The sequence below is a fragment of the Platalea leucorodia genome (assembly GCF_965183815.1).
Source record: "Platalea leucorodia genome assembly, chromosome: 6".
Lineage (NCBI taxonomy): Eukaryota > Metazoa > Chordata > Aves > Pelecaniformes > Threskiornithidae > Platalea > Platalea leucorodia.
The window spans coordinates 14,462,608-14,475,298 of record NC_138828.1 but is presented as its reverse complement, the minus strand read 5'-3'; the positions used below and the strand labels follow the sequence as shown (position 1 = coordinate 14,475,298).

The following is a 12,691-nucleotide window of genomic DNA, read 5'->3' as shown; positions in this document are numbered from 1 at the left end:
TTTTTGTAGCTCTGACTGATTGTCAAAGCCATGTCCTGAGCCTGTGCTTGAAACATCTCTTCTGCTGTCTCCCTGTATGGGTCATTACTTCTGAACTCATCCACAATGCCCCTACCCTCTCTTTCCTTTTAAAACTTGCAACAGTCAGAACTGCAGAGGGAGAGGGATTTTTGTTGCAGTTGATCTTTTAACATCTTTGTCTTACCATGTGGCAGTGAAACATTGCAGTTGCTCTCTCATCTTACTTTGTGCTGACCCTTATTTTGCCTGAATTTGGGTGATAAACTTATCAGGACATCAAACAATTCACAATTTGTTGAAAGCCATAAGCATGTATATAGTGCTGTAGCTAATAACAAATAAAATAAACTTTGAAATCCAAATCTGCAAAGCCTGCCACCTCACTTCTCTGCACAAATGTTTACGTGTTCAAAAATAGATATTATGAGCACTCTAATTATATAATGTGGTACAAAAATTTAAAAATGCAAATCTTTATCTGATTTTCAGTAACATTCCATTTCTCTGTAGATTTCCGTCAAATAATCAAGTTCCTTCTGTTGTTCACATTAAATCTGAAAATAATAGAGCCATAATACACTGTGCTAATTTAATGTTGAGAAGTGCAAAGTGACATGATCTGTCATGTATTTAAATTATTCGGCATTGGTGGGATTTCTTTTAGAATATCGTTTTTTTGAAGCCAACTTCAGGAACACTAAACTTCAGTTTTTAAAGTCTTTAAGGCATGAAAGTTCCAAGCTTTTGGTGATTAACAAACATTATGAAATGCTGTAATACGAACCACAGCTTGACTGAGGCTTGCAAAGCTTGAACTTGAAAACAAAAGGAGACTTTCTAGTCCATGGTAAAATGGCTGGATGGAAGTTACGTATTTTTTATCCAAAACAGATTTTGGAAATCTGGTTTTTTTCAAGAGAATAATAAATATGTCAGATTTTGTAAATGTACTGATTGTTTTGGCACGAATGTGTTTCAGATATTTGCAGTTAAACATACTTGTTTATGAATTTGAGTATGTAATCAAAGAAAACCAATCACTATCAAGAATTTCACAGTTATTTCAAATAGCTGAAAAGCAAGACATTGACTTTCAGTACTCTCCGTGAGTCAACACACTCAAGGAATTCTGTTGGTTAGACTTCTAAATGTAAAATTACACGTGCCTGAGGACTGTATCTTTATGCTTTCACCTATTCAGAATGCTTGCCTGATGATGTGCTGAATATGTCCCTCCTGAGAGAAAAGGAGGGAAGAGTTACGCAGGACAGAGACCAAAATTTGACATGTTGTGCTTTTACCCAGTAAAGCAAGTCTTGTTTGGAAGGAGGGTTGTGGACTTTAGTAGCCTCTAGTAAAGTAGTGGTTTAAACTTCAAGTATCATGATACTTCATTTGTGTTAATCATGTTGACATACGGGATCAGATGAGGTTTGACAAAGTTTGGTATTGCAGCCAACTGATATAATTAGATTAGGTCAAACTTCCAAGAACAGATTTGCCCTTTGCCATAGTTGTGTGAAGTCGGGCCAAGTACAGGAATGTAATAATTTGCCATGTAGCTTTGTTCACAAAGGACCCGTTTCTTCTAGAAGTAGTGAGAAAAAACATCACAGTGAAAAGAATAAGATTCTGAGATTTCACACAGTTTTGGCTTTGAATTTCTAGTGTTATTTAGGACTGAAGCCAGCTAGTAAGCCAGCCAGCTAGTATGTGGACCGATACCGTGTTAGTAAGAGCCAGGGTTGCAAATCAATATTGGTGAAAGTGCACCTAAACATCTTCCATCAAGTTGAAAGGCCGTGTGTCTCTTGTGTGAGAAAGGCCGTGACACAATGCAGCAGCCAACCCATTCAGCTGGATACGTACCACTTAAATATTTAAAATTATTTGGGTGCATTAAGTGATTCTAGCTTTCTCAGAGACTGCGTTTCCTCGTGGCGGCTGGTATGTGCCCTGCGCCGGACGGAGCCTTGGGCAGCTGTGAGCTGTGCCCGCCTGCGGTTACCTGGCTGTGCTGTACGAGCGACGCGCACGGGGCAGTGACAGCACAGGGAAGGACAGGCTGGGTGCTGCTCAAATGTGAAAGTTCAAGCAGACTGAAACGTGGCTATCAGGCTCTGCCAGCTAAAACATGGGACACCTGTTGCAAGCTTGAGAAGGGAAGTTTAGAGCTGATCTATATGGTGTTTCAAAACAAGCAAATTAGTCTTACTTTACACCTTTTGGAGCAAGACTGTATGTGTATCGAGCCTCATATTTCAGAATAAAATGCCCTTTTTCAATTTTACTTAAGTTATTATTATTAAGTTATATTAGACAGTTGGACTAAGGTCCCTTCCAACTGAACTACTCTATTCAATTAATTGATTAAAAAAGATTTTTAGGAAGGCAAGTCAATTTTCAGTTTCCTACGTGCCATTGTAATTTCTGGCTACGTGCATGGTAGGAAACTTTCCTTCTTCTCTTCAGAATGAGTGGGGCTGAACAAACTTCACTGCCTTGGGCTGAGCCCCGACGCCTCTACTTGACCTACTCAATAGTGTTTCTTAAATCCTGAGCCACGTTCCTGTGTTTTATAACGTTCGTTCTCTATAACCACAAAGTAGCAGAATATGCTCGCAAGAGAAAATACAATCTGACAGTCAGGTACATGCACTAAATCTCTCTATAGTCAATCTCAGTTTGTGTCAGGAGAAGCTAGGCAAGAAGCTTTCAGTTCCTCCACCTGGATAATGTCTAAGAAAAGCGGCCCGCAGCAGCCACAGGGCCCAGGTAGTTGCTTGGTGGTCACCTCAGAGCGAGCACAGGATTAGCAACAACCCTTTCAGGGTTGGAATTGTTGAGGAGCTCACTCTGATGGGCAGCTTCTAAAGAGCAGGAAAGTCAGGCAGAATGTTTAAAAAGCATCATCCTGTTTTTTGCATTTAAATGAAAAGTAGCATTTTTTTTAAATTCACTTTATTTCCTTATGCCTGCATCCTAAAAAATACCAGACCCCCATGGCTTCACATTTAAATTATGTGTAATCAGGTTTGTCTGTAGAACCATCAAAAAATACTAATGTGCTTTTTACCTTTATCAGCAAGCAGGTTTTGTTTACTGACAGCCTTTAACATTTAAAGAATATGGGGTTTGCTGATGTATTTTGTGTATTTTTCCTAATTCTCTAATTATGTACATGTCTTCTTTTCCAAACTCAGTTGAGCAACAGTGTGCACATGTGCTTGAGATGCTGCAGAAATAATTTTACTCTTGTGTGCATAGGATGTAGTTTTGCAGTCCTTGCAGAGGTCACAGACAACACCATTTGGAATACTCTCACTTTACTGAATTCAGAACGAGCATCTGGTACTAAGTGGTAAATTGTGCTGTGGTGGATTTGAATTAAAATATCCTGGTTTTCATTGCAGGCATCTTTTCCACAAGTCCTGTGTAGACCCCTGGCTGCTAGACCATCGTACCTGCCCGATGTGTAAAATGAATATTCTAAAAGCTCTAGGGATCCCGGTAAGCACGTCGCAGAGCAGCCGGTCGGGGCAGAAGGGAAACATCAGCTACTTGGGTATATCGCTAGCCCTTTGCCTGTCTGTTCCCACCTTACTCTTCTTGCCATGTTATTGATTTATTAATTGATTTATTAAGGGGAGTACAAGCTGAAATGTCTGACTCTACCTCTCTTCTGCACCCCACTTTTATTAGCAAGCAAGAGTGTGTGTCCGGGTGTTGGCTGGGTATTGAGATTTGTGTGTCTGTGGTTGCCTGCTTTGTGGAGCAGAGGGTTGTTTGCTGGTGTTTTGGTGGATTTATAGATTCTTTCACATAGCTTTTGTTTGTGTTTTAAATGAGGACTGGATTTACTTTTTTAAGCATGCTCTCAGTTCAAATCTCAAAGCAGAAGGTCTGCAAATAAAATTTTCCCTGCTATCCTAGTCGAGGACAACTAATTGCTCATTCTTGGGAGCCAAATCTTTTTTTTTTGTCAGATTTCTCTTGAAGTTTATCTGTAGCAAGCTCTGTACTCCTAATTCCAATTAGGGAGCATTTCTCCCAGTAACTAAGCGTGGGGCGGACCGCATGACATACAAGAAATTGTTAAGCTCTTTGTTATTTGGAACATTCAGATGTGGCTAGAAGCTGCCAAAGCAATTGATCTTTTTAGGTTGTGTGTTTACATTCAGATAGTGCACGTCTTGTCTGCCATACAGTTTCCTAACCGCAGCTATCACAGAGATCAGGGGCTTCACCACGAAGAAGTGAGTCACTTTGTCACACCGTGCGAGCCTTGCTGCATGATAGTGAAGTTCAATACTGAAACGCTACCAGTTGATGCGTTAACAGGTGCTGTAAATACCCTCCCCAGTTACAGATGGTGACGTGCCAGCTCACGTATGAAAGAGCTATATAAAGTAAAATAGCTCATGTGAACATACTAGGGGAGCTGATGCAGCCATTCCTCAAGAGTTCCTTTTCATGGAGCCTAGGAAGCCAAGCAGGTTGCTGCAGAACGGGTTCCGCAGCAAGTGAAGAAGTATGTTTTTACTGAAGTAGGCGGATATGTTAATCAACCTAATATAATCCAAACTAAAAACACGTAATGGGAAAAAATGAAGTAGAGCGTTGTAGTTAGGGTAACATGTCATCACAGTTGGGCTACTTTTTCTGCTAAGCATGTATATTATCTTTAGAATATTAAAAGATGATACAACTGTTAAATCAGTATTTAAGATGTCAGGAAAGGCTGGAATGAAGGCTGGCTCTGCCATTCAGCATCTCTGCACCTAGGCTTAAATACAGAAATTTTTCCGCAGGTTCCGTGTCTCAGTTCACAGGCCTGCCAGTGAGCAGTTACCCAGGATTTTGACACCTCTTCTCCCTACCCAGTATATTGTTCCATGGCTTTCTTCTGCACCACGCAGGACCACACGATTTCTGCTCTCACACTGGTCCATTCACATTTCTGCCCAAGCATTTCATTAACATAGTCTTCATCCAGCTTCATAATCAGGGGATATAGACAAATCAGACCTCCACTTTTTGGAGGCCTGCGGTGTGATGTTAAGGTCTTTCCAGAAAGTTTAGTAGCGTTAGTATTTACATCCAGAATACTGCTCTCACTGACTTCACTGACAGCTGCTGAAGGCTAAACGTGTCCGCAGGCTGTCTGAGGCTGGGTACATCGAGGGGAAGGGAAAACATGCCCAGAGGCATGGTTTTGGTAAAGGTTTTGGTTTACATGACTGGCTTTTACTACACATGAACAGCTCTGTAGTGGCAGATATAGAACCTAATTGCCAGGAATAATTAAAAGCGCCATTCAGTTTCCTCAGCCATTGTTTCTCTTCTCACAGCTCTCTGTCGCATTCTCTCTGTACCACGTAGCAGAAGGGGGATCCATCCTGCTCCCCTCACAGAGAGCTTTCCACATGGAGCTTCTGTGGAAATAATTGTACTGGGCATGTAAATAAAGATACTGCTGTAACCAACATAAACAACTGGGTCAAATTAAGATGTCAGAATCAGCCTTAGCGCTGGCCTGTCTTAACACTAAAAATCAAGCACTTGGATGTTAATGTTCCACTAGCAAAGTTTGTTTAGAGGATTTTAGCGTATGAATTTCTGTAAAAAATTCCCTAGGTTGTTCTAAGACAACAAACTGAAAATAACCAGCACCATCATTTGGAGAAAGCATACTGGCTCCCGCCCGCATGGATCATCAGTTGGGCTCGTGAAGGGAGAGCTGCATGCTAGAGCCTTACCCCTCGAGCTGACTTACAGTAGGAGCTGTTGTCCAGGGGAACTGGGAGCAGATGGTAGCCTTCGTGACAGGGGTTTCCTCTGCTGACAGCAAAGGAAGTGGGAGTCTAAGAGCATCTGGTACCTTGGGGGTTAAAAATTCCTATAATGCTATCAGTTGCTCCTCTCCCTCTGCTTTCTCTGCCTTCTCTTTCTAAAATATGCCTGTGGGGTGCTTTCTGGTGGCACCGTCAGCTTGCAGGCACCATGCAAAGCCCTCTTCTCTTTGCAGAGTGTAGTAGTTGGTCCTGAATAAGCCACCAGTCTCTATCAGCACACATGAACTGATATTTTCAGAGACTCATAACTTAGCCAGATGTCAGTAGGCTGTTGTGGGAAAGGACATTTCCCTGGAAGAAGCTGTAAAGCTCTAGGGCTTCTCAGTGAGAGGTGGCAAACATTTCTGTAGAGTGGATAAAGCAAAATGCCATTCCCTAACCACATTCTTGAGTCTTGCTGAGCAATCTTAGCAGAAATTTCCACACACAGAAAAGCAGCCTTAGGCAGGCAGCAGTCTCTGATGGGATACTTGAGCGCAAATTTGCCAAAGTCCTTTTGCAGGCTTTTACAATGGGAGGGATGAGGACCTCGTACCATAGGCAGGGCTAATATGATATTTTTTTTCCTGCCAGCTGCCTGTTTGTCCTGTGGTTGTTATTAAAGAGCTGGCTTATGTGACTGTGGATATATTGCGCTTCATTTAGCAGGAAGACTCAGGATTTTCCAGGAAATGATTGGTTAAAACCCAAATATCCAAATGCTTCAATTCAGTTCACATCTAAACTCTCCATTTACTTTGTAACAGAGACTTCAAATATTATCTGCCCTAAAACCAGGTTCCCCAGGCTGCTGTGAGGCACCAAAATGACTGCACTCATTTTCACGGTAGCTGAGCACCCTAGCATCTCTGCTTTTTATCATGGCTCTCTGCAGTTCCAGAGGATTATTAACTATCTATCTATCAGCAAACAGCTGGCATTACGTTTTCTATTGTCTCTTTGCTGGTGAATCCAGCTCAGACTATACCTATTTTGGCTGTAATATTTGAAGTGAATTATCAGTGCAAGTGTCTTGCACTTTCAAAGAGCTACATTGCTATTGGGATGATCATATCACATAGAATAGTTTCCCTCTGCTTCTCCCCCTTTTCTGCAAATATCTGCTGGATATGCAGACAGCTGCATTTTTGGCAGCAGATTGGATGACTTGAAGCTATTCACTAAGAGCCTTCGCCAAGCCCTCAGAAGTCAATACAAAGCCTTCCCTTGACTTCAGTGGAATTGTGCCCTCAAAGCACTTACATGCAGGGAATGAGTGAAAGCAATATGATTAAACTTAGAAAATGTATCTGGGCCACTCTGACAGCAAAAGCCATAATGTATTTTTTTTTCAATCAGTATTTCATATCATTAGTTTTATAGTATGCTGCTTAGTTTGGGGTATTTTTTCCAACAAAAATGATTCAGGAGTAAAGGGGTTCATTATATCGAGCAATGCTGGTTTTGCATCTTTAATGTTTGGTTTGGCTTTCAATTATAATCCCCCATTTTTAAAGGTTTAAAAGTTAGTGATAAAACCCCATTCTAGGAATAACTGGAATCAGAGCAAAGGACAGACAACTGATCCCCTGAAAAAAATTTGAAATACTTTTTCCTACAGTAGAAAAGAAAAAACAGGCTTTTTTCTTTAAGATACACTGCCATCAAAGCCAAATTTAAGTTAAAAATGAAATTCTGAAAGCATTTGTTACAACAGCTAAGGGTGAGGGAAAGAGTGATAGATCTAAGGAATAATTTTGGATCCAGGTCCTGCAGATAAATGATTGGTATTTCACTTAGACAAGTACAGGTTCAATGAGTTTCATTAAAACCTGGTATAGCTGAAGGTGCCTTTATCCCAGTTCTGAGGAGCTCTCGCTGCTTGTGGATTAGACTGGAGCCAGACAACAACAATTCTAATTTTTATCCCAAACTTCAGTTTGTGGCTACAAGTTACCTGAGAATTGTTTAAAATGCCTGCCTTTTTCACTAGGAACATTTGTGAAAAAATATTTGTGAGGTAGCAATAATCAGAGAGGGAATGTATGGGAAAATAAAAAACATGCTAAGTTCCAGGTTCTGCAAAAAATGTAAGCATATGGTAACCTTCTATGCCTGAGTTCAAAGGGATTACTCTTGTGCTTAAAGCTAAGCTTCTCTTTAAGTCTTTGCTGTATCATATTTTGCTTAGTTTCTAGGTGCCTGCTGTTGGAGATAGGCAGGTAGTGAGATTTTCAAAAATGCCTTAGCAAGTGGGACAGCTAAGCGTACCAAAATCAGATCCACAGAGCAGAGTACATCCCCTCTGACTTTAGCCATCCGGACGCTGGATTTCCAGTCCAGCAGCTTAAGCCCCATCTCTGCTTAGTGCTGAGCAGTGGGAAGGCAGAGGGGGTAATTCGTACCACTTACCTGAGGGTGGGATGAATCACACAGCGAAATTGTCTCAAACCGTTGAAGTTAGAGGAAACCTAAGTGACTGATCCAGATTAGCTGTCTGACTCCTGGACAATAAAGATAAATGGGAACAACTTAACTTTACGTTTCGTAACTTAACAAGGTATCTGTGTAATTGCAGCTCGACCTTGCTATGTCCCTGTGTCATTTTGGAAGCTTCGCACCCTGACACACAGCATCCTCATTTCAGAATTAGCCTTGTTTTTGTTAAAATATGTTAAAACTTCAAAACCTGGTTCTTGAAATAGTTATGCAAACAATTTTTCTTCATGCCTTGGGGAGAACTAGACCTGGTTCTATGGGCAAATGGCGCAATAATCTGTTTCCTCTTAGAGGAAAAAGAGCTTTTTCACTCATATGTTTGTCACCAATGTTTATGGGGAGCTCCACAGAAATCACTGCTGTATGAATGGGAGCATCGGGCTTATAATAAGCCCAGAGAAATCAGGGCTAGAAACTAGTCTGACTGTTTTAAGTGCCCAGCTTGGACATAGTGTCACTGGACAAACGACCCTCATTGCCCCCCAGTGCCCACTTGAAGTGTCGGTGCCCTTTGTGAAGAGGCGCTCAATGTGCAAGAGAGGTGGGCACCACAGCCCCCCTCATTGCTTCCCTATAAGGCCAATGGAAAGGCAGACACCTGACTTGAAGAGCTTGGCTCATTCTGGAGGTGTTGGTGCGTTCACTATGTAACTGCAAGAGAGAAGTGTCTAAATTCCCCAGAACTGGGTTTCATCCTTGGTCTCTCTGAATCACAATGCAAGAAAGACCATGGATTGAATAATACTCTTCAAAGTCTCATTATTGCTTGTTTGTTTCTTTTCTCATAATTTTATTTTGTAGGAAATATAGGATTAGTAAAGGAAAAGATCTTTTGATGTTAAAAAGCTTGTCTTATAAACAGCTTTAGCTTCTATTTTTGCACCCCACACATAGATGCGCCCACAGGCAGTTCCCTTGAATTCCTATTCCTGAAAGCTCTGATATCAGCTCTATAAAATGTGTATTTAGGGAAAAGATAATCATTCCCCTTCAGCTACCGTCTCTGTTTACATTTGTAATCTGACTCAGCAGTCTGCCTATGTTGAACAGATCATATCAATAAGTGAGTTACTTTTTCAAGGTACACTCTCCCCAAAACCTTTAAAAAATATAAATAAGAATATTTAGAGATTGTAGGTGACACAGTTTAATACTGAATATTTGCAATGCATACTTCAGGTCTCTTTTCCAACAATTTGTAGTAAGAGGTTTTAAGTACATGAAAACAAACAAACTGTGCATGTTTATTCATTGTATGGTGCCATTTTCAGTACTGAAAGAAAGTGAAAAACCTGAAAGTGAAATGAAATCTTTTTATCAGGTGGAAGCTCAAATTTCTTTTTTTTTTTTTCTTCCCATTAGCCAAATGCAGACTGCATGGATGATATACCTCCAGACTTGGAAGCTTCCATAGGAGGACCACCAACCAACCAGATAACGGGAGCCAGCGATATAACAGTGAACGAGAGCTCTGTAACCCTGGATCCTCCGGTGCGGACTGTGGGAGTACTACAAGTCATCCAAGACGTAGACTCCTTTCCCCAGGTTGGGGAGGGTAACTTCACAACAAGCAGTAAGTTCCTCTTTCTGGCAGAATTTGCACTGAAATAAATGTTTAGGAACCCAAATCACAAACCGATCTCTAGTGTGGGAAAAAATGGCCTTTGAGGGCTTTTTCACTGGAGCAATGGCCTTACTTGAAGCCTACCAGAAATCTACAGGGTAAGTAAACTGTAATATCATGTCATTCCGCTGTACTGCAAACACTTCCAGCCTGTGTGCAAATCAGTGTGTTGAATAGCAAACTCTAATTGGAGTCCCCTGCATGGACAGAACAAGCTATTTCAGTCAACACAAAACAATATAAACTTAGGTCATCTTCAGCTATTGCTTATAGTAAGTGATCCCATTCACCATGACAACCCGCCAGGTATCACCTGGCTTCTTTGTGAAGCAGATAGGTGCATGTCCTTTGGCCTGCCATTCCTCACTGGCCTACATGTGACCTTGTGGAAGTTACTCTTACCTGCATATCATAAAATAAATAGTGAACGCAGCAACCACTTTTACTGCCTTTGGTCAAGAAAAAAAAAAGAATGTTGAATTCTGGTTTTGCCTTTCCTTTATCTTCTTACATCAACTTAAGTTTGTATGGTTATTTATTCATACTTGAACTTCTCATTCCGGAAGGACTGATGGTCAGAGTTCCTGTACTTGAAAACCTGAGCGTAGTGAAATAACGCTGCAGATTTGTACAAAAAAAGGAGAATTTTGGATGCTTTCAATGTGTTTAGTTTTCACTTGTTTAAGGGGCACCATTTGAACCAGTAACTCTCAAAATGTCTGCATGTCTCACTGTTCCTAAAAATGATGTTCTTTGTTGAAAATCTACCTCTGACAGTTTAAAAAGAATGTTGTCAGCTGTTTTGAGTGAGGGTTGTACTAGTCTGAAATTCTCATTTTTAGGTAAAATAGCAGATCAGTAGAAAATACATATCTGTGTGATACCAGTTGGTGTATTAGTATTGACAAGACTATTGTAGAAAATCATCAGATGTACTTGAAGGGAGGTAGAAGAATGTGATAAAATATAGGTTTGTGTATGGAGTCAGTGTAGGTCCTGGAAAAAACTATACATTTTCAACCATTTCTAGGTACTAGTATGTGCCTGGGCGTGAAAAAAAAAAGGCAAGTAAAAATATGATGTGTAAAAGGTAGGAGAAAGATGAGGGGACTAGGCTGAAATGATTTTACATTAGTCTCCTTACTCTGTGGAGAGACTTGATAATCCCATTTTCCCTCATATTGCAGCCAGTGTCATGGCAGTGAAAATAACTTCTGGAAACGCTGCACTTGCGACCTTAGCCACAAGTGACCCAGAAGTGGATTTTTAAGTTCTCCCTTTGTGGATTAGGTACCGGTTTCAGGTTTGGTCCTTTTATGGTCTAAGTCCTGGATCCAGCAAGGGGTGAGCAGCAAGGTTATAGGCCCAGCTGTCATCCATGGCCAGCCTGTCAGCTGGTGGCATACAACTTTCTCAAGCCTCCTGGAGTGCTGGCAAGAGCTGTTCAAAACAAGATGTTGTTTTATTCTAGGGGTAGTCTGTGCTTTTTGTCCCAGGATCTTGGCACACCAACAAGCAGTTCTGGTTTGTCATCAGGGGTGACAATGGTGTTGAGGCAGCCAGGGAGCACGAGAGCTCAGTAACTCTCCAGCCGCTCTTCCCCTCCAGTTTTGTTTCCAGAGTCTGCAGAAGGATCAGTGTCAGTCCAAACACATTTGTTCTTCATTTTTCAAGTTGCCAACTAAGTAACTGGATGAAAAAACTTGCTCTGAGCCAGCAGAGCCTGCAGGGCCTGCAGACATGCTTTATTTTGCCTTGGTGCTCTCTGTTTTCCCCTTACCTTTAATAACATTGGGCAATAGACACCAACACTGGGCAATCCTAAGGGCTGACAGCAGAGCCCATGGACAAGGAACTCACACCAAGACCAGTGGTCTGTCCAGGCACATGGGTAATGTGCAAATCATGGAGCAAGAGATCTCCATCACCTGAAGAGGCTGGCCATGTGGTCAGGGTTTTTTCTCTGATTATTTGAGACAGAGAGGGAGAAGAGAGCAGGGAGGGGAAACTGGCAGATGGCCTAAGCTCTGTGAAGGTTGTGAGCCTCACGCCATCACAGGGGTGGCTGGGGACCCACTGCTAAAAACAGACCTTTCCAGTTGTTTTGTGAGGAAAGAAGAGTCCTGAGAAAAGCTCAAAGGACCGTGGGAGCTTCCAAACCCTGGTGGGTGCCTGCCTACGCTGCGGCTGTCACACACAGTTACTCAGGGAACTCTGGTTTAATGCTTGGTTAGCTGTTGTCACTCACCCGTCATTGATATGTAGACATGAATCTTCATCTGAATTGCTTATCTGATATGTAGACATGAATCTTCATCTGAATTGCTTATCTCAAAGTGGAGTACAATACTTGAATATTAGTCAGTGGCAGGTGTTCAAGTTTACATGCTGTCATCACCACATCCAAAGTGGTGCAATTTGCAGTAGTTTACCGAAACAGAGCCGTTTGGTCCCTTTTTGCAGCAGAGCTGCAGCAAAGAAGAGGTCTTTGGTTGGGAGTTAGGGGCTGAGTTCCAGCTGTGATGGGAATTTGTCCCTCCAGCTGCCTCATGTGAATTGGGGTGTTCAGGCACTCTGAAAGGTAGAACTTAGCATCTTAGGCAACCTGAACTCTTAAGCCAGTGAAAGGGGAACGTCCAGGACCACTGTATAGTTGTGGTGTGAAACCAGATGCTAACTAGATCAGAGGGCAACTGTAGGCTAAATAACTGGG

The 12,691-nt window shown here is 41.7% G+C and overlaps 1 protein-coding gene across 1 annotated transcript in view; it reads left to right on the top strand.

The window, feature by feature from the left end:
• RNF150 (ring finger protein 150) overlaps positions 1-12,691 on the top strand; it is a gene marked incomplete at its 5' end in the record, with an annotated part of 119,278 nt that overhangs the window by 84,925 nt on the left and 21,662 nt on the right. The window contains 2 exons of the mRNA XM_082315275.1: positions 3,435-3,531; positions 9,717-9,927. Of these exons, the coding sequence (XP_082171401.1) occupies positions 3,435-3,531; positions 9,717-9,927 (308 nt within the window). The remainder of the gene's footprint in view (positions 1-3,434; positions 3,532-9,716; positions 9,928-12,691) is intronic.